General features: G+C 38.8%; 1 protein-coding gene across 1 annotated transcript in view; it reads right to left on the reverse strand.

The window, feature by feature from the left end:
- SMURF2 (SMAD specific E3 ubiquitin protein ligase 2) overlaps window positions 1–22,344 on the reverse strand; it is a 117,609-nt gene that overhangs the window by 34,513 nt on the left and 60,752 nt on the right. The window contains exons 2-5 of the mRNA XM_032319924.1: window positions 22,284–22,322; window positions 14,468–14,576; window positions 4,509–4,642; window positions 2,118–2,183 (exon numbers count right to left, since the gene is read on the reverse strand). Of these exons, the coding sequence (XP_032175815.1) occupies window positions 2,118–2,183; window positions 4,509–4,642; window positions 14,468–14,576; window positions 22,284–22,322 (348 nt within the window). The remainder of the gene's footprint in view (window positions 1–2,117; window positions 2,184–4,508; window positions 4,643–14,467; window positions 14,577–22,283; window positions 22,323–22,344) is intronic.

A 22,344-nucleotide genomic window follows, 5' to 3' on the forward strand; every position in this document is an offset into this window, starting at 1 on the left:
ATCTACACCTAGCGGAACTATTTGTTACTACTGGACATTAGTTGGCAAAAATTACATAACATAGCAAATCAAATAAAGTAAGAACTATCACATTTAAAAGTCCTATATATCACTTCTTGGCCTTTTGGCTGAGATCAAGTCTTTTATATGCTGGGGTGCTCAGGTGGCTCAGTCGTTAAGCGTCTGCCCTCGGCTGGGGTCCTGGTATCGAGCCCTGCATCAGACTTCCTTCTCCACAGGAAGCCTTCTTCTCCCTTTCCCACTCAACCCTGCTTGTGCTGCTCCCTGTCTCGCTGTGTCTCTGTCAAATAAATAAATAAAATCTTAAAAAAAAAAGTCTTATATGCCAGCACTTGAGTTCTTTTACTCCCTTCTCAATCTGACAGGAATTCTCAATTAGGCTGTAGTGCAGACACTTCCCTGTGGTAACTATCATAGGGCTTTGTCATGTTGCTACTCTGGCAATTCACTATGAACCCAATTCATTCCCTTGGCAAACGAGGCCCTTCAAAAGTAACTTCAGTAACTAAAACCTCTCTGATAGGTTCATAATGCAATCAACTTATCTTAAATTCTGCTCTATACTGAAGTGGTAAGATTCCAGTCATGTCTTCTTCTTTAAGAAGCCTCAAAGGAGCCCACCTTGGTATCCTACCACACTATGTGTCTTGTTTTGGGGTTTTTTTGTTTTTTTGTTTGTTTGTTTTTGTTTTTTTTTTTTTTTAAGATTTTTTTATTTAGTCATTTGGGAGAGACAGAAAGAGCACAGGCAGGCCGAGAGGCAGAGGAAGAGGGAGAAGCAGACTCCCTGCTGAGCTGGGAGCCCAATGTGGGGCTCCACTCCAGGACTTAAGAGATCATGACCTGAGCCAAAGGCAGATGTCCAACTATCTAAGCCACCCAGGAGCCCCACACACTATGTATCTTGATCAAAAATCAATCCATCAATTCTTGAGTCTCAGGAAATTTTGTATAAAGTCCTTCCTCTGGGGCACCTGGGTAGCTCAGTCGTTAGGCCATCTGCCTTCGGCTCAGGTCATGATCCCAGAATCCTGGGATCAACTCGCCCATCAGGCTCCCTGCTCCAAAGGAAGCCTGCTTCTCCCTCTCCCACTCCCCCTGCTTGTGTTCCCTCTCTTGCTGTGTCTCTGTCAAATAAATATATAAAAATCTTTAAAACAAAAAACCCTTCCTCTGAGTCAATTCAAGATAGCCCACTGAGTGTCTCACAAGTAAGATAGCAACCTCTCCCTTTCTCCCATCAGTATTCTATCATTCCTCATATTCTTTTCAATTAGCACTGATTATTTTAGAACTGTAAAGTGATTTTTTGGTAAATATTTTTAATTTATTTGGCAGAGAGCGAGTGATCACAAGTAGGCAGAGAGGCAGGCAGGGGTGGGTGGCTCCCTGCTGAGCAGAGCGCACAATGCAGGGCTCGATCCCAGGACTGAGATCGTGATCTCAGCCAAAAGCAGAGGCCTAACCCACTGAGCCACCCAGGCGCCCCTTAAAACTGTAAAGGTTAAACAAAGTTCAATAAAATATTCTTACTCAAAAACCAGTTTAAGAACTATTTTTGGAAAAGTTTCAGACCATGTATAAAGTCTGTCTTTAAAAGACTGTCTAGGGGCGCCTGGGTGGCTCAGTGTGTTAAGCCGCTGCCTTCGGCTCAGGTCATGATCTCAGGGTCCTGGGATCGAGTCCCGCATCGGGCTCTCTGCTCAGCAGGGAGCCTGCTTCCCTCTCTCTCTCTCTGCCTGCTTCTCCATCTACTTGTGATTTCTCTCTGTCAAATAAATAAACAAAATCTTTAAAAAAAAAAAAAAAAAAAAAGACTGTCTAAAGGAGCAATAGTTTTTCACATTAGGAGCCTACTTTTCTTTTTCTTTTTTTTTTTAAACATTATTTATAGTTCAAGGGTTTGGTTTTTTAAAATTCTTTAAATTAAGGTAGCCTGGAACCTGGATCCACTGTTTGAAACTTTTTATGTGACTCATTTAACTCAAGCCAATACAATGAAGCTATAGTTAGTGCACTTGGATTTAAAAGATATTTAGAATTCGGTCAGTCTGAATGATGCCAAAATTTCACATGATTTAATATATTCCACTTACCTACTATCTGTCCTCTAACCGTATCATTGTCATTTGGCCCAAGTTTGCACAGATCCAACCTCTGATCTATTTCAAATCAACAAAAAAAGCAATTAAAAAATAAGCTGGTATCAGAGCTTCTAACATCTAGAGAGTGATGATAAACTTCCATAATCCAATGGCAAACAGGCCTATCATTTAAAGAATAATGTTTTAAAGATGAAGCAAATGTTTCAAATTTCTAACTGCATATATAATTAGTAAAAATGTCTTAACAAAGTTTTGATAAATACAGATTTCAAAAACTGTAAGGCACTGGTGTATACATTGCCAAGAGGCAATTACTTTTTCTCCAAAGGTTTCAGACCACTTTGTCTGACTCTTAGCTTGTCACTTAATAGTTGTTGTTCTTAGGCAATTTATCCAAGTCTTGATTTTCTCACATATAACTATAGTACCCACCTCATATTTTTTAAGGATCAAATTAGGTAATTCTGTAAAACTTTTAGCACAGTTTCTGGCATATAAGTGTTCAATAAATGTTAGTTATTATTTTTTATCTAACCATTTCAAATGAGCTCCACTTGCACAAAGTAAGTATTAATAAGAAGCTGAGTATAAACTGTAAGATAAGGATTTGAGTCAGTTCAGCTACTACCTCATTTAGGGGCAACTCATTTACTCTCTCATGCCTCATCTATAGAATAGGCATCACAATGACCTGGTCAGTCATAGTAGGAAACAGTGTCACCCACAACACGTTGCTTTTGATTATATCACTTAAAGTTGAATTCTTGTACAGCTATATGCCATCTGTCTATTTAAAGAAGTTATGAATTGATAAGAGGAAAAGATCATACATGAGTCTTTGTATTTTCCACTCCAAACTGGTAGAACACTGTATCAGGGCGCTCAATAAATGTGTGATAAATGAAATATTATGGCACATCAAAGGGGTCAAGTAAATTAATGCAATGAAACACAGGCAGCAGAAAGAAAAATCTGTGTCCCAAAACTACAGCGCCTGGCTATCCAGCCAAAAACAGACATTTTTCCCTTTGCGAAATAAATGGACACTGATAAATTCACTACATAGTGGACTTCTGCAAAGCAATTTCTCTTCTCTTGTTCAGTCTCTCCAGTGAGTCCTTCTCCCTTTGCCAGCAGGCCCTCACCCTTGCTTCTTAGGGGACAGGATCCATGCCTTTCTCACCTTTTATCACCAGGGTTTTGTCTAGTACTTGGCACATTAAAGGTTCAATAAATGTTGGCTAAATGGAAGCAGAGATAAAGCCATACATATGGCCTGTAAGTCTTCAGTCTGCCTGCTGGGTTGAGTCATAAAACAGTTCGTTTTTATGTGCTAGACCTTTACCAATCCCAAAGTCCTCTACTTCCTGCTGGGTCACCCTGTCAACTCAGAGATAAGAGAAATTCTCAGGTGCCTTTAAGTTCCCCCAACTCAGGACTTCTGGCACAATTTTCTCCCTTTTTAACAGATCAATATTTATGTATCTGGACTATGATATCATATACATTAAAAGGGGTCATCTCAATATATCTAATATTCAAAGCTAAATTTGCTCTATTTTTTATTAATTTCTTCAGCTACATTCTAGGTGAATTTTTGTTTGGCAGAGACATCTGGACTAAAATCCCATGATAATAACTAGCAATATTTTTTATATTATATAAAAAAGAATCCCGTAGAAACAACAAAAATTTTTGTTGAAAAAGACATTTTCATCTATGTCCCAATGGAAATAATCCCCCAAAAGATGCTTGTCGCCTGGTGACATTACGCACATGCTAACTAAAACTGTCAATCCAATATGGAAATCATTTCTAATGTCATGATCTTGGCCTGATCTTCTAAACACCCAAGGTTAGTGAAAAACTAAGCTATAATTAAGTAGTTAATACAGCTGTCTTACACTCAATGTTTCACCTTTCCAGAACTTTAAATTTTTTTATCATCATATATAACTCTTATTCAATAATATTTCCCCTTAAACATTCCAATCACCTAAATAAAACTCACTTTATCTCATAAATCCACCCAAACCAGAGAATAGTACTAAGAAAAAAAGGCATATATACTTTTGACACCTTTCTTTTCACTCTTGGATATCAAACCTTTCCTAACACTAATAAATTCACTAGATACTAAACAGCAGCTCTGATGCAGTTCAAGTTTCACATATTTTAAATGTTTCATTCTTTTTATAAAGTCCATAAAATAAATTTAACCAAGAATTTCTACCAACGTTTCAAACATACATAGGAAGTTAAGTTTCTGGATCACAAAAACCATGTGTGGGGATATGAGTGTGTGTGTGTGTGTGTGTGTGTGTGTTACACAAATATATATACTTTTTTTTTTAATTTTAAAAAGCACTAGTATCTACTCACAACCAGTGTCTTTGAGGCGGTTGATGGCATTGGAAAGAAGTCGAACACAACCAAGAAATCCAGCACCTTGTTTTTTATGGATCTTCTTATGATTCCACACACTGATCGTAACCGAATCAGACTTTCCAATATACCTAAAACACAACATGACTGAATGGGTAACTTGGCAACTACAAGTAGTTAGTGTGAAATTTTTCTTTTGTTTTTATAGTCTAAAGCTACAAATGCTTCAGAGTGTGGCTATATAATGCAAACTATGTTTTGAGTTCAATCGATCCCACAGGATTGAATTTAAATTTTTTTTTTAAATCGTAAAAGTAAAATCCAAAAAGGTATCTCCTTCATCATATCTACCACTCTCAGGCTGGGTAATAATTTTTGTTAGTAAAAAACTATTTTAGTAGCTAGTGTCAAATAACACTAAAGAAGTTTTTGACATTTCTTTCCAAGAACAAAAATGTTACAGGAACTTTTATCAGTCACATTTTAAAAACACTGCAATGGCATGCCCTATCATCTCAGAGTAAGTACTCAGTTAGTTTTCAAAGGGCATCGTCAAGGCTGACAGACCAAAAATCTGACATACCTGTTATGTTTTTAAATGCTGTAGAACAAAAGCTGATTGTAACGCTTTTCCCCTGCTTCTTTCCTATATGCAGGCCTTGAGCGAGCAGGACTCTTGCAGATTTCACTTCACTGCCTGCAGACAAGCAGAGCAGGGAAAAGCGTTACTACACTTGTCTGTGCATATACCTGCAAGTATATAAAAGCCTCTACCACAGCCAATTGGTTCACATGGTGCCATCCCATGCAAAAATATAATCAAATAACGTAAGTGTATCAGTAGAACCCCCCCCCCTATTTCATTGCCTCTAAGTGGTCAAATTTTTGGTCCAGCAACCTTGACCTTAAAAGTGTAATTCAGTAAAGCAGTAACATCAGAAAAATTCACCTATTATATAAAAAAGCCAAACCACTTAAGTGAGAACTAAAACTTTTAAATGAAAAACAGGGAAGCCACACTTGGATCCAGCTGTGCTTAAAGCATGACTCCCCCCTCCACCCCGGACTTTTAATTATACAAACCAATACATTCCCTTTTTAAAAATTAAGCCAGTTTGAGTTTCATTTCTGTTGCTTCAAATGACAAACTCTGGACTAAACTATCCAGGATGCATGCACCAATTTTTAACTATACCTAACAGACCTAACTTGGCAAGTATCTGCTGCATGATATGTCAAAATTCTAGAACCAGAATCAATTATTAAACAGCTAAACCACCCCAAACCAACATTAAAAGAAAAAAATCACATTAAATCACTTTCCGAACTGGTAAGCTTGATGTACAAGTATGATAAAACACTGATCAATCCCCTCATGCCTTAACCCACTGCTGGCGTAAACAGCCTGTCAGGAGACTGGCTGTTAACGCCCAGAGACAGGAGGAGATGCTGTCAGTTTGTGTCCTTGAACAACCTAAGACAGTGAATCACTACTCTCCATCCCCAGCTAAGTGAAACTTTTATAAAAAATACACTGCTACTGCATGAAGTCACTGAAAATCTGGAGTTGCCTATTATATTAGTTAGTCTGCTCTAACCAATACAGAAGGCAAAATCATAAAGGGCCTTGTCAGCCAGAGTATGAACTCTGGCCTTTACTCCAAGTAAGGCTGGAAACCAGAAGATGTGCAGCAGAGGAGTAACAAGATTTGAAATATGTTTTAACAAGATCATCCTAGCTGCTGTATTGAGAAAGACTGTAGAAGCAAGGCTAGAAAAGCAAGGAGTCTAAGGCAGAGTTCAGCAAACCAGCTTTTGAGACATACCCAGCAAAGCACAGGATATAGTGTGATTTCATTTTCTTCAAGGACATTTTTTTTTTTTTTAAGTTTTAAGGCCATATTATAAATATTTAGAAAGTCTACACATCTCTTCATTCACATTGCTACTTTTCTAACAAAGTCCTCATTTCTATGTGCTGGATCCAACAACTCCTCATACAAATGATGACTCAACAGGGATTCCAGCCCATACCACTGGAAAGCCCCCACCCCATAAATTCCATGGACCTGGCCACCAGGGAATCTCACTCAAACTACCTATTATTAGCACATTATTATAATATCAAGCTCTGGTCTGTAACTTGCACAGAACCCCTGAAACAGACAAATTTAGGTATACTCTCTCCCCCAGGTCCAGCATGAAACAGTTACTAAAGAGAAGACCTCCAACCAAATACCAAAGATTTGTCATTGTCAATCTCAGGGGGGAATGCAGAGGCTACTTCTGGGCAACAGAGCAATGGAAACCTGAGTAATGTCAAAGGGGCCACAGTGACCACAGGCTGAATGCAAACAAGCTCATACAGTGACGCACCACCTCAAAATATCCATAGGCCTTAGCTGACCAATGGGCTACTTACGACCAGCACAGGTACCAGAAAAGGAAAATTTCATATGTTCCCATACCTCCTCACTCCCCACTTAACAAAAGCCGCCCCCCACCCAGCCTCCTTGTGGCCAGTCTCTCCTTTGCTGTCCTGCTCACTGCTCCCTTGCAGTGCAGTCAGTAAACTTCTATCTCTTTTGTTCTGCCTTGGGTGAATCCTCTCACCACTGGCTCCACCGGCCTCCAGCCGATCAGGTTCCTGCACACTCCAGTGCTAGAACTAGTCTCCTGGACATCACTGCCTCCCTCCAAGCCATTCTTCACATTACAGTCCAAGTGCTCACTCCTGGATATAAACCTGATGATAGCATCTCCCCCACTTAAAACCCTTTCACTGCTCTCCACTGATTTTAGGAGAGGATTCAAATTACTAATAGGCTTTCAAGGACTCTCATGAGCTGGCTCCTGCTTGCCTCTCTTTGCTTGTCCTATACCATACTCCCCTTACGTGAACTCGCTAATGCTGCCCCTCCAAACTGCTTTCAAAGCCATGATCTTTTTCACCTCTGGTCTTCACATAGACCACTTTTGCTTAGAGCCAGCCCACTTTTCCTTTTTCAAGTAAACTCCCACTTAAGGTCTAAGCCTAAATGTCACTTTTTCTAGTAAGCTGTCCTTAACTCTTAAATTCATATAAAGAAGTTCTGCATATTTCCAGAGCACCCTATACTTTCGCATTTTCTTATCACACTATTTATAATTTCCTATTTACTTGTGTTGATACACCACTTGGCTGTACACTTGGAGGACTAGGCCTTGTTCACATTGTACTTGGGTCTCAGGCTGCATTTAAATATGAAACTTAAAGACATGGCTTAAACAATCTGACTAAGAACTCAAAAGTTTAGTCAGTTACACAGATAGTAGCTTATTGGAGCTGTGATTTTAAATTCACTGTAGGCCAAATCAAATAATAATAAAAAAAAAATGTGTGACCTAATACAATAATACAATACGTTTACTGAAAGCATCTAACATTTGAGAATTACCTGTCAGGTCCTAGTCTAAGCATTTTACAGGTATTATCTGTCTCACTTTTCCTATCAGTCTTGTAAAGTAGGCATTGTTGCTGTTGTCAATGGAAACCAACGCACAAGAGGTTAAACATTACCACATAAGCAAGCGGTGGAGGCCAGAGCAGGTACTCTCACTTCTCTCTATAGCCTACTTTTTTGGTTCCTACTTATCTGCATACTAATTTGGGAGTTACTGAGCCATAGCACTGAGGGGCATACATAGAAGCCTTATTCTGAGTTGTCTCTAGGTATATCTCAGTGTTTTAGTAGTAGAGACAGGACATTTGTTCACGTGTGGTTTAGAAAATAAAATTGAAGTGACTGACCAGAATCCTGGCTGAGATGGGTACTCTAGGGTAGTTCTAGAACTATTTGTCTAGAAGTAAGTAGCAGAGATGTCAGGCATACAGGTTGAGATCTAAAATTCATTTTTGTAGGTAAGTCAAGTGGAACACTTTGAAAAAGAATCTCAAACTGATGAAGGGTGAAGTCTAAAGCTTAAATAGCTGAAAAGACCAAACACTTGAAAGTCAGGATGTCAAGGCAGTTAACATGTTTATAACAGGAGATATGCTGACAGAATGATAGTGGTGTACAAAGCATGTGATAATGGAATTAACAACCTAAAGAAAAGAAAGGAACTAAAGAAAACTCAACCGATATCTGGTTTCAGGAAGGAACAAATAAGAAACAAGATTACTACTGCCATCAAATCCTCCCCGCTAAGCAGAGAGCCCGATGCGGGGCTCGATCCCAGGACCCCAGATCATGACCTGAGCCAAAGGCAGAGGCTCAACCCACTGAGCCACCCAGCCACCCCTAAAATATTCACTAACTTCTAAGCCCAAGATACTCTGACAGTGATGGTGGGGCTAAAAAAGAAGGACTAGTGAAGTACAGAAAGGCCTGGAAAGCCCTCCTGAATCCCCTCCCCTTTGCAGTTCATCCTCAACCCTGGCAGGAGACGTAAAGGTTTAAGGACACTAGGCACAGCTGACGAAGGAGATGAAAGTCCTTAATAAAAGCAGGGATATTAAGAAGAGGTTAATACAGGCAAAAGAGACACCCCCTAGCATCCTTACAGTCTTCAGCTCCAAAAACACTAGCATCCAAGAATATATGGCCCCCAAGCAGGAAATGGGAGAACTGTCACAGTCATACCTGATTACCCTAATGAGTGGACCAGCTCTACCCATGGGCACAGATTTTCCAATCAACATTTAAATGCCTCCCCTTAAATATAAAACCGAAGAAACCCAAGTCAAACTAACAGAAAATAAGGAACTCTGACAAAAGAGAGGCAATACAAGCAACAGAAGGAAACTACCTTCTCTTATTAGAGAAGATACTGCATCCAAGAAATAAGAGGAAATTATGAAAAAAAAAAAAAGTCAAAACCAAAGTGATCTTGGAAGCTAAAAATGTGAAAGCAGAAATGACAATAAAAGGAATGTTTGAAAATTAAATGGGGGAAACAGTCCAGACAGTTCTTCACAGTTTTTAATTTTTTTACTAAAACAAAAATAGTTTATTAAAACAGAGAAGGTGCTCAGTTGGTTAAGCATCTGACTGGCTCAGGTGATGAGCTTAGAGTCCTGGGATAAGAGGGTGTCAGGCTCCCTGCTCAGCAGGGAGTCTGCCTATTACACACACTCTCACTTTCTCTCTCAGCCCCTCCCCCACTTGTAAACTCCTTTCTCTCTCAAATAAATAAAATATTAAAAAAAATAAAATATGAGAGGAAAAAAGGACAACTAAATGATACCAGTTCAGAAGGGATAACATCCAAAATAACAGGAGTTCCAGAAAAGGAAAAAGAGAGAAAGAGAAAATGGAGAGGAAATTATCCATAAATAAATAAAGACAGGGGCGCCTGGCTGGCTTAGTTAGTGGAACATGCAATTCTTGATCTCAGAGTTGTAAGTTCAAGTCCCATGTTGAGTGTAGAGATTAAAAATAACATCTTGTTGGGGGGGGGCACGCCCAGATGGCTTAGTCAGTGAAGGGTCTGCTTAGTCAGTTAAGGGTCTGCCTTCTGCTCAGGTTGTGATCCCAGAGTCCTGGGATCAGAGAGAACCACATCAGGCTCTCTGCTCATTACAGAGCCTCTGCCTCTACCTGTTGCTCCCCCTGCTTGTGCTCTCCCTTTCTGTCAAGTAAATAAATAAGATCTTAAAAACATAAAAATTTGGGGGCGCCTGGGTGGCTCGGTGGTTTAAGCCTCTGCCTTCGGCTCGGGTCATGATCTCAGGGTCCTGGGATCGAGCCCCACATCGGGCTCTCCGCTCAGCGGGGAGCCTGCTTCCCCCTGCCTCTCTGCCTACTTGTGATCTCTCTCTATCAAATAAATAAATAAAAATCTTTAAAAAAAAAAAATAAAAATTTTAATTTTTTTATAAATAAAAAATAAGATCTTTTAATCACTCTTACTAAATAAATAAATAATTTTCTATTAACTAAAGAGTTAAGTATCCAGAAGAGACCACAGGCAGTAATTTCTCTGACATCAGCCATAATAACATCTTCCTAGATATGTCACCAGAGGCTAGGGAAACAAAAGCAAAAACAAACTACTGGGAGTACATCAAAATAAAAAGCTTCTGCACAGAAAAGGACAAAAAGAACTAATGGACAATCTACTGAATGGGAGAAAATATTTGCAAGTGACATATCCAGTAAAGGGTTAGTATCCAATATACATAAATAACTTAAACAACTCAACACCAAAAAAACAGCAAACAATCCCATTAAAAAACACATATAATAAAAAATAAAATAAAATAAAAAACACATATAAGATTTGAAAAGACATCTCTCCAAAGAAGACATACAGATGGCCAAGAGACACATGAAAAGATGCTCACATTCATCATCAGGAAAATACAAATCAAAACCATAAGACATCATCTCACACACCTGTCAGAAAGGCTAAAATCATAAACTCGAAAAACAAGTGTTGTTGAGGATGTGGAGAAAAAGGAACCCTCATGCACCGTTGGGGGGGATGTAAACTGGTATAGCCACTATGGAAGACATATGGAAGTTCCTCAAAAAAAATTAAAAATAGTGGGGTGCCTGGTTGGCTCAGTTAGTTAAGCATATGACTCTTGATTTCAGCTCAGGTCATGATCTCAGGGTCCTGAGATCGAGCCCCATGTTGGGCTCTAAGCTCAGTGCAGAGTCTGTTTGTCTTTCTCCAGCCCCCCTGCTAGCTCTCACATACTTGCTCTACTCTCTAAAAATAAATAAAATATATATATTTTTTAAGATTTATTTATTTGACAGAGAGAGAGATCACAAGTAGTCAGAGAGGCAGGCAGAGAAGGGGGGGAAGCAGGCTCCCTGCCAAGCAGAGAGCCCCATGCGGGGCTTGATCTCAGGACCTTGAGAGTATGACCTGAGCGGAAGGCAGAGGCTTAACCCACTTAGCCACCCAGTCGCACCAAAATAAGTAAAATATGAAAAAAAAAATTTAAAAACAGAGGGGCACCTGGATGGCTCAGTCAGTTAAGTGTCTGACTCCTAATTTCTGTTTGGATTTTGACCTTGGTTGGAGTCATCATAAACCAATGAGCCCCAAGTTCAGCTCTACCCTCAGTGTGGAGTCTGCTTGAGATTTTCTCCCTCTGCCCCATCCCCGGTTCACTTGCTCTCTCTCAAAAAAAATAAAATAAAATAAAACTAGAACTACCCTATGATCTAGTAATCACACTACTGGATATTTACCCAAAGAATACAAAAATACTAATTCGAAAGGATATGTACCCCTATGTTTACTGCAGCATTATTTACAATAGCCAAATTATGGAAAAAGCCCTCGTGTCCATTCAGACAAGAATGGATAAAGAATGGAATATTATCCAATTATAATAAAGAATGAAATCTTGCCATCTGAAACAACATGGATGGATCTAGAGAGCATAGTGCTACAAAATAAGCCAGCCAGAGACAGACAAATACCACATGATTTCACTCATACGTGGAATTTAAGAAATAAAACAAATGAGCAAAGGGGAAAAAATTAACCAAAAAAACAGACTCTTAACTATAGAGAACACAGATGGCTACGGGAGGGAGACAGGTCAAAAAGTTAAAGGAGATTAAGAGTATACTTAGCTTTTTTTGGGGTGGAGGGTACTCAGTGAGGGAGTGGGATATAGGGGGAGCAGAGTGAGAAGGAGAAAGAATCTTAAGCAGACTCCATGCCCAGCACAGAGCCCAATGCTCAATCTCACAACACTAAGATCATAACCTGAGCTGAAACCAAGAGTCAGATGCTTGACTCACTGAGCCACCCAAGTGCTCCAAGAGTTCACTTATCTTGATGAACACTGACTAATATATGGAACTGTTGAATCACTATATTGAACACCTTAACTAATATAACACCGTATGTTAACTATACTGAAATATAAGATTTTACTTATTTATTTGACAGAGATCACAAGTAGGCAGAGAGGCAGGCAGAGAGAGAGAGAGAGAGAGAGAGAGAGAGAGAAGGGAAGCAGGCTCCCTGCTGAGCAGAGAGCCCAATGTGGGGCTGGATCCCAGGACCCTGGGGTCATGACTGGAGCCGAAGGCAGAGGTTTAAACCCACTGAGCCACCCAGGTGCCCCTGAAATTAAAATTTTTAAAAAGAATTTCATTATCCAGATTAAAAGTTTCTAATAAGTATCTAGCACTATGTAACAATAATATATACTAAGACCATCACCAAAAAATGTAGTATCAGGCATAAGGAGAATACCCTGGAATCTTCCAGTGGAAAACAATAATCAAAAAAGACCAAAATCAGGATGCCATTAGTAATGGCTCTAAAACTGCACTGTGCAAAAGGGCAGCCACCAGCCACATGAAGCTACTAAGTACTAGAGGCTCATCCAAGCTGAGGCACTCTGTAAGTGCAAAACAGATTCCTGTAAGATCTCAAAGACTTAATTTTAAAATGCTTTTTTAAAAAATTCTATTTATAAAAAAATTTATATTGATTATATGTTGAAATGAGAATATTTTAAATATACTGAACAAAATAAAATATATTTATTAAAACATTCTTTTTACTGAATTTTTAAAATGTGGCTTCTAGCAAATTTCAAATTGCAGCTGAGCTCCCATTTGTGGCTCCCATTGTATTTCTATTCAGCAGTGCTGATCTAGACCTGCAAGACAATGGAGCACTGTATTCACAATTTGGAAAGAAAGTGATGTCTTACCTAGAAGTTTATACGTAGACAAACAAGTGAGAAGACAAAGTATATTTTCAGATAAAATATCAAAGAAATTTTCCCTATCTTTGTACTCTTTCTCAATGAAAGACAGACTACATCAAAACAGGGAATAAACAAAAAATGGGAAGTCACTGAACCTAGAGGAGACAAAGGAAATCCCCAATGTAATGATAAAGGCAAGTTCCCAGACAACTGCGCAGCAGATCTCAGACCAGTTTAGACTACCAGACCAGACTGGAGGAAGAGGACAGAGGTTACAGGAGGGATATCTCCAAGAAGAGAACAAAGCCAGTGGAATTGCTTGTGTGGCTGAATATATGGAGAAATGTTTAGTCCTGTGGGAGACTGGAAATTAACCAACAAGACAGAGAGAAAACAACAAATGGCAAAGTAAGACAGTTATAACTCCAGAAAAACAAAAGTTATCAAGAAAGGAAATGTAACCATTGCACACCACAAGACTCAATTATGAATATTTACATGATCATAGTAATGTAAATACAGAACAACGATTTAACCAAAAAGATTCACGTATAAACTATACTGGGGACTGGGAGTATACTCAACTACTTGGGCGTTGTGAGTATTGTGGGAGTAGGGATGAGAGAGATCAGTTGTAAAAGCTTAATTTTTTTTATCTGGTAGGAAATGTAAAAATAATACCTAATATTAAAAGTATATATATACTAAATCTCTCTCGGCATCTCTCCTCCCACACCCACCCCACATAAAGATGTATAAAATAAGCATGAACAGAAGAAAATACCAGAATAACCAGTCAAAGTTAATCAAAGTAGTTACCTTGAGAATGGGAATCAGGGATAAGAATGGGACAGCAGACTGCATCTTCCCATTAAAAGCCTTACAGTATTATGTGCCTTTTTAGGAAGTTACATACATATAAATAAAAGCAGCCTACGAAAGCAAAAAGAATGCCTACGAGTGCATCCCAATTATAACTTCTTGTTTATTACTCATAATTGGCCAAAAGTAAATTAATACCTTTACTTAACTGAAAAAAGATGGGGTGGGGTTCTAAGTCGCACATGCATTTTGTTCTCTATAGGCTCATTAGCGGCACTTAGTCTTTCAAAACCAACCAGCTATCAATAAGACAAAGAACCTTTCCATTAGGTTTTGTGTCTCTCTGTGAAGACCAAATTATACCACAGATCAAACTCTGATCATTTTCAGACTCTTTTCAAAGACTATATCAAATACTATTGATTCTAAGTTTCGTTGCAAATGAATCATTTAAACCTACAGGTCATAATGCTGATTCCACTTTGGATCAAGGGTATTCTTCACAGTATCTGTAGAATGGCATTGCCCAGATCCATCAACCACCACCTTAGCAAATGGATCAGGAAGTCCTGTGAAAAAAGGGGAAAATTTTTTTTTTAATTAAAGAATATTCTGGCATGGAAAATAGAAGATTAATTGTATAAAGCTCACTACTTACTACAAAACAAAAGATTATTCCATTCTTTATAAAAAGTTGAACATTTAGTTATAAATGAAAGTGGTCCATTTTATTTATTTTTTTTAAACTATTTTAAACGTTTTTTTTTTTTTAAGATTTTTTATTTATTTATCAGAGAGAGATGGGGAGAGAGCGAGCACAGGCAGACAGAATGGCAGGCAGAGGCAGAGGGAGAAGCAGGCTCCCTGCCAAGCAAGGAGCCCGATGCGGGACTCGATCCCAGGACACTGGGATCATGACCTGAGCCGAAGGCAGCTGCTTAACCAACTGAGCCACCCAGGCGTCCCAAAAGTGGTCCATTTTAAAATGAAGGTAAAAGTTAATTCTATATTAAAATTAAGATTAAAGTTAATTCTATATTAAATACCAAAAGCTACATTTTTTTTTTCTTGCTCCTATCTCAAAACATTCTCAGCTTTAACTACCAAAGCCTACAGGTTACCTCAAAATGTGGACGCTTTTATAGAATTTTACCAGCCCCTTGACCCCAGGAAGCTTAAAACATTCCTGGCTCTCTGAGAGCCTTCCCAAGGTCTCTCTTAGTACATTTATTTTATTTTTTTTTAAAGATTTTATTTATTTATTTATAGACAGAGATCACAAGTAGGCAGAGAGGCAGGCAGAGATTGAGAGAGGAGGAAGCAGGCTCCCTGCTAAACAGAGAGCCAGATGTGGGGCTCAATCCAGGATCCTGGGATCATGACCTGAGCCGAAGGCAGAGGCTTCAACCCACTGAGCCACCCAGGCGCCCCTCTTAGTAGCATTTAAAGAAAGAGCTTACTAAAGATCTTTACATAAGAACATGGGCTACAGAGAAATCAAATTAGCCAGAAAGTTTTGATAGCTACCATGAGTGATGAGAAACTGAGTTAAAAAATCTGATACTCCACCTTAAAAGATCTTACTATCTAACTGGGGAGATAAGAATATGCCAAGGTTACAGGGAGGATGGGGGGTGGTGGTGTTAGTGTACGGGTTGGCGAACCTGGGTGGCTCAGTGGGTCAGGCTTCCAACTCTTGGTTTCAGCTCAAGTCATGATCTCATGGGTTGTGAGACTGAGCCCTGCATCGGGCTCTGCATTCAGCAGAAGTCCGCCTGAGGCTCTCTCTCACCTTCTGCCCTTCCCCCAGCTCATGTTCACTCTGGCTCTCTCCCTCTCACATGAAAAAAATATATCTTTTTTTAAAAAACGCTGTGGGGTAGGGCACCTGGGTGGCTCAGTCATTAAGCATGGCCTTCAGATCAGGTCAGGATCCCAGGGTCCCAGATAGAGCCCCACATCAGGCTCAATACTCAGCGGGGAGCCTGCTTCTCCCTCTCCAGCCCCCCCCCCCCCCCCCCCCCCCCGCACCGTGCTTGTGTTCCCTCTCTCACTCACTCTCTCTCTGTCACAAATAAAATCTTAAAAAAAAAAAAAAATGTTGTGGGGGAGAGGTGAACCTGAGAATAAACAAGTGTTTGTACTGACTATAAAGAAAACACTTTAAACACTATGTCAGGCACTATTCTAAATGCTTTACTTACACTCAATCTCTTACTTCACAATAATCTAATGGGGTAAATACCACTATAATCTCTTCTGATAAGGAAACTGAGGCACAAGAGGATTAATTAACTAGTCTAAGGACAAATAGCACATGACAGAGCCAGGGTCTAAAGTTTAGATTTTTAAAGTCATGCAGCACATATAATCTAATTCCTTATTTCATGCTCTTAACCACTATGCTATGTTATACTCTCATTTATTATGTAGTTCAACAGTGAGTACAAGTAAGAGCTCAGAAAAACAAGAGAACAGCTGGAGTTTGAACAGTTAATCAAAGCGGGGGAGCGGGGAGTATACAGAGATGGGATTCACTAGGGCTTTAAAGGACAAACAGGAAGATTGCCAAGAAAGGTATGACAATACTGACAATATCTGAAGGGCTCTGAGGAGTCTAACCAAATCATCTATGCTAATGTGTAAAAGCAAATACTGCTGGTAAGAGAGGCTTGAAAGTCAGAAGATGACTGAAACAGGTAACAGGGAGCCAGGTTCTTAAGCATGGCTGTAAATACATGGTCCTGTTTTTTCACTAGTGGTATTCAGGTAGACTGGGAGAAGGAAAGACTGGTACAGAGAACATCTATGAAGCTGTTGGAAGTTCCACAGAGTAGGATAAAAGAACAGTAAGGTAAGTAAACTCTGCATTAGGGAAGTCACATGAAAAGAAAAGTGACAGTGAAATCAGCTACTCTGAAAGATCTAATGAGTATATAAGAAACTAAAGTAAAAAATGACACTACGGTTTTCAGCCCTAAGTAACAATGAGAAGAGTGGTCTTTTGGGGGTAAAGAAAAATGAGAAGGTAAAACTTTTTTTTTTTTTTTTAAGATTTTATTTATCTATTTGACAGACATAGATCACAAGCAGGCAGAGAGGCAGGCAGAGAGAGGCGGAAGCAAACTCCCTGCTGCGCAGAGAGCCTGATGCTGGGCTTGATTCCAGGACCCTGAGATCATGACCTGAGCCAAAGGCAGAGGCTTACCCCACTGAGCCACCCAGGTGCCCCAGAAGGTAGAACTATTTATAAATAAAATGTTAGAGACAAAAATGACAACTTAGGGGGCACTTGGGTGGCTCAATGGGTTAGCCTCTGCCTTTGGCTCAGGTCATGATCTCAGGGTCCTGGAATCAAGCCCAGCATCGGACTCTCTGCTCAGCGGGGAGCCTGCTTCCCTCCCTCTCTCTGCCTGCCACTCTGCCTACTTGTGATCTCTCTCTGTCAAAATAAATAAATAAAATATTTTTTTAAAATGACAATTTAGGCATTAAACATATTTAAGGATAGCAAAGATTTCCTATGGACAGCTGAAAATACTAGAACAAAAATGTTGGTAAGTCTTGATAACTAAAGAACTTGTACACCTTGATATCTACATTCTGATATCTTTTTTTTTTTTAAGTCAAGATACCAATGTGCCAAGACTCAAGGCCAGCCAGAAACTGTGTTGTCAGTTCCCCAATTCTTATGATTCTGTGATCTGTAAACTTCAAATAAGAGAAGACCAAAATTAATGAGTGTCAAGTATTTAAGAAGATACTTGGGAAGTTAGGGTACTGATGTATTTAACTATATATATTTTTTTAAGATTTACTTATTTATTTATTTATTTGACACAGAGATAGAGCACAAGCAGGGGAAGCAGCTGGCCAAGGAAGAAGACGACTCCCTACTAAGTAGGGAGCCCAGTGTGAGCTCAATCCCAGGAACCTGGGATCATGACCTCAGCTGAAGGCAGATGCTTAACGACTGAGCCACCCAGGCACCCCTTTTTATTTTTTTTAAATCATGTACAAGACATAGTATTTCAATAATACCTAATCATTTTTAACTGTGTTTAATGCAAAAGTACTTTTCCCTCTGCCCCCGATAACATTAAGTATTTACTCCTGAAGGAATCCATTCTATCTTGTTTTGATTCTACTATCTCAAAAAACATATAAATGTATGTTTGTAAGCAAAAACAAAACAAAAACCACATTTCGAGCTTTCCTTTTAGATGTTTAACCAGTTATATAATTATAGACTAAGGAAAACTTTTCCACACAAACCACTACATATGGCTTCCAAATCCTTAAGTATAAAATTCTCAGTCCTGGACTCCTACATTTCTCTTCTGTTCAGTAATACAAAATACAAGCTCTACACCCTAACATCAACAACAAAAATACCTAAATTTCAACTTACCTGGTTATATTACTCCACAAAAATTTAACTTGAGAGCCAAGTTACTATAAAGTAGTCCAAAGCTATCAAGTTTTCTGACGTGAGTGAGACCTCTAGTGGTAAATATAAAGTGGCTAAGTTATTTTCTGTATTTTTAAAAATTTCTCAATTATCCCCATCACTTCTGAGTCATATAAAAATAGCTAAAGCTCAAGCCTTTTTCGCTATACAAATGTACTTGGACTACAAATAATAATGAAACAAAATCTTCAACTTAGAAGTGTGCTTATTTCCAGAGAAATCAAAGTTGTTGCTGTTGTTTTTTAAGTAGGCTCCATGTCCAGCACGAAGCCCAGTCTCGGGACTTGAACTCATGACCGTGAGATCAAGATCTGAGATCAAGAGTCTAACACTCAACCAAGTGAGCCATCCAGGTGCTCCTAAAGCTTTTTTTTTTTTTAAGATTTTATTTATTTATTTGACAGACAGAGATCACAAGTAGGCAGAGAGGCAGGCAGGGGGTGGGGGGGAAGCAGGCTCCCTGCTGAGCAGACAGCCCGATGCAGGACTCAATCCCAGGACCCTGAGATCATGACCCAAGTGAAGGCAGAGGCTTTAACCCACTGAGCCACTCAGGTGCCCCTAAAGCTTTAATTTTTGATTGTGGGGGGGATCACCAACCATCTTGGTTTCGAGTGACTTCAATTTGGCCCTTACATACAGCACCTTAACACAATAGCTTATACACAAATCTTTTATTTAAATGTTGCATAAAAAAGAAAAATATATACTAATGAAAACATTCTTGGGGCACCTGGGTGGCTGAGTCTGCTAAGTGTCTGCCTTAGGCTCAGGTCATGATCTCACGATGCTGCGATCCAGCACTGTGTTGGGCTCTCTCCTCACCAAGGAGTCTGCTTCTCTCTCTCCCCCTCTCTCTCTCCCTCAATCTCTCTCTCCCCCCCTCAATCTCTCTCTCTCAAATAAATAAATAAATAAATAAATAAATAAATAAATAAAATCTTTTTAAAAAAGAAAACCTACTTGAAAAAACAGATAATGGATAAACAGGTACGTGACGAACTTAATGGTAGAATCCAGATGGCGGATATTCACTATAAAACTCTCTACATGTTCCTATATGTTGAGAAACTTTTCCTTCTAAAATTGTGGGAGAAGGGGAAGGAACTTTTTTTTTAAGACTTTATTTATTTATTTGACAGACAGAGATCACAAGTAGGCAGAGAGGCAGGCAGAGAGAGGGAGAAGTAGGCTCCCTGCTGAGCAGAGAGCCCGATGCAGGACTTGATCCCAGGACCCTGAGATCGTAACTTGAGCCAAAGGCAGAGGCTTAACCCACTGAGCCACTCAGGCACCCAAGGAACTTATTTTTTAAAGCCAATAAGCTTGCAAACAATTCTAAAAAACGAATTAGCAAAACATTTTTTTAGCAAGGGTAGATACCCAAGATAAATAGTATTATCTCAAATTACACAAATTACAGCACTTGGCTTTGTATTTTTTTCCTATAATTAAATATATACACACATACATAGTTCATCAGTCTATATAGTCAAGCTTGATATTAAAATTTACTCTTCTCATTCAACATGATTTAAACCTCGTTACAAACACTTTACATTTTGGTGTCAATGATAATTGCACTCTGATCAATAGACACTCCCACTCAAATTTCATTAAAAGATTTAGGAAGTATCATAATTCTTTCTCTGGAATTAATGTAGGCAACCCTCAACTTATAAACAGACCAAAGATGTAAATCTACCACAGCAGAGGCTGTTCCCACTGTGAACCCGAGAGATGGCCCACCCCTGGCTGCGTGTCTTCTGAAGGCCTCAGGATTGGCTTTCCTGTTTCCCTTTCCAGAACCATCAAGTGTTTCTTCCATTCTGGTTTTAAATATAATCACATAGTTTCCCCTAATTTTCTTATCTCTGGAGCAAATTCACAATTCTTTAAGAATTTTTATTAACATTTACACCTACACCAATGAAAAAGAGAAAGAATTCAAGAAGAAACTCCTTCTTTTCCTACTTACAACTTAAGGGCAGATGAAGATCATATTAAGTGATAATAACTGGCTCTCCGAGGTTTATCAAAAATTAAAGGAAGATTCCTCTAGATTTCTCAGAAAACTGAGACAAGGTTAACTGGATAGTTATTAGAGAAGATGTGTCTTGGGACTTTGGAAGAAAGAACAAACTTGGGAAAGAAGGTTGGGAGACAAAACAGAAGATTTTCTCTTTAAAACCAGGGCAGATGTCTCGGAGAGTGCAGAAGCAACTGTAAGCGTAGGCAATTCCTCACTCTCCTCCCTTTTTTCCTTGTCACTTGCCTATCTGATCCTATTTGCCACTCTGCAGCCCTACTAGAATAGATCCTACCTCAAACCAACCTTTAAGAAGAGTAAAAAAGAGAGTTGCCTGGGTAGCACAGTCAGTTAAGCGGTTGCCTTTGCCTCAGGTCATGATCCCAGGGTCCTAGAATCCAGCCCCACAGCGGGCTACTTGCTCAGCAGGAAGCCCACTACCTGTCATTCCCCCTGCCTGTGCTTGTTTTCTCTCTCTCTCTCTCTCTGTCAAATAAATAAATAAAGTCTTAAAAAAAGGGGGGGGGAGAGTATACATCGGCTACTAGGTTATTAGTGACAGGGATGAAATAGGTAGTTCAGCAAAAGCCTGCGAATGTATTGTGTGGTGGCAGCATGGAGAGAGGCCAGTGGTCTCTGCTGCTGGGACATGCAGTAGTGTGGAGGGCACAGGGTGCATAAATTGGAGACCGCTTAAAACTTTCTTAACTATGTCCCAAATTATCCTATTTAACTCCTTTCCCATATAAACACAGACACCAAAAATTTTCTAATGACAGAAAGGTTTATAAGATGTTCTTTTACAAACTTTAATTCTGGTTTTCTCTAGAAATTTAAAAAGAAAATTTCAAGTGAAATGAATTAAGTATGATTTTAAAATGCATCAAGAGCTTATTAATTCTTTTAATCAAACCCCTGAAAATTAAGTAATATATTAAATTAGCACATATAGCTAGTTTTTGCTGGATGGTAGAACTTGAATTTTAAAATCTAATGAAACTTCTCAATTTATAATTTCAAATATTTTACATATAAAATTTGATTGGCTTAGAGTTCTTTACTAAAAATTGTATAATTTTTACTCATTTATATATTTTTGAATTTTCTTTACTCAGTAATTTAAAGCTATTATGAAATATGGTATTATACAGGGTAAAGATTCTAAACACATGGGAGGGGTTCTTCCCAATCCTCCCTCACAAAACTTAATCCTAAATAAAGCCACCAAAAAAATTTGACAACTTATTGGCAAAGAGACTTGCAAATATGGGAACCAAATGTCTGCTTTGGAGTCTGAGACACAGAGCATCTATGATCGAATGTGGCAAAGATTTCTTTCCTACACACTCTGGAAATTCCAAGCAGGCTGAATGACTTCTCTACTTTCCAAGGAATCATGACTGTCTGAATAAAATTTCCTATAAAATGTTAGAAAAGAAAAAGAAGTGTTTACAAAATAATCTCTACTTTTCTAGAAACCTAGTACTATATGCACACCTTCAATATTCTTTACACATACCCCATAGACACACTTACACATATTTCACACAAATATGTGGGAGGGGCAGATAAAAGGAAAGGGACTAAAGCTAAAAAAGGCACAAAATTCTCTTAAAAAAAAAAAAAAAAGTACTGCCAAAAGGCTCTGAACCAAAGCATTCATAAAACAGTACTGAGTAGATTTCTTAATAGAGAACTCACTAAGCCAGACAATTCTGAAAATGTTATCCAAAAAGTCTACATACAACATACAAGATTTAAAGTTAATTTACTTACGGAAAAAATCCTTTTTCACCAAGTTTTTTGCACAGAGTACTGTAAAGGAAACAAAAAAATA

Source organism: Mustela erminea, chromosome 18, assembly GCF_009829155.1.
Source record: "Mustela erminea isolate mMusErm1 chromosome 18, mMusErm1.Pri, whole genome shotgun sequence".
NCBI classification, from domain to species: domain Eukaryota; kingdom Metazoa; phylum Chordata; class Mammalia; order Carnivora; family Mustelidae; genus Mustela; species Mustela erminea.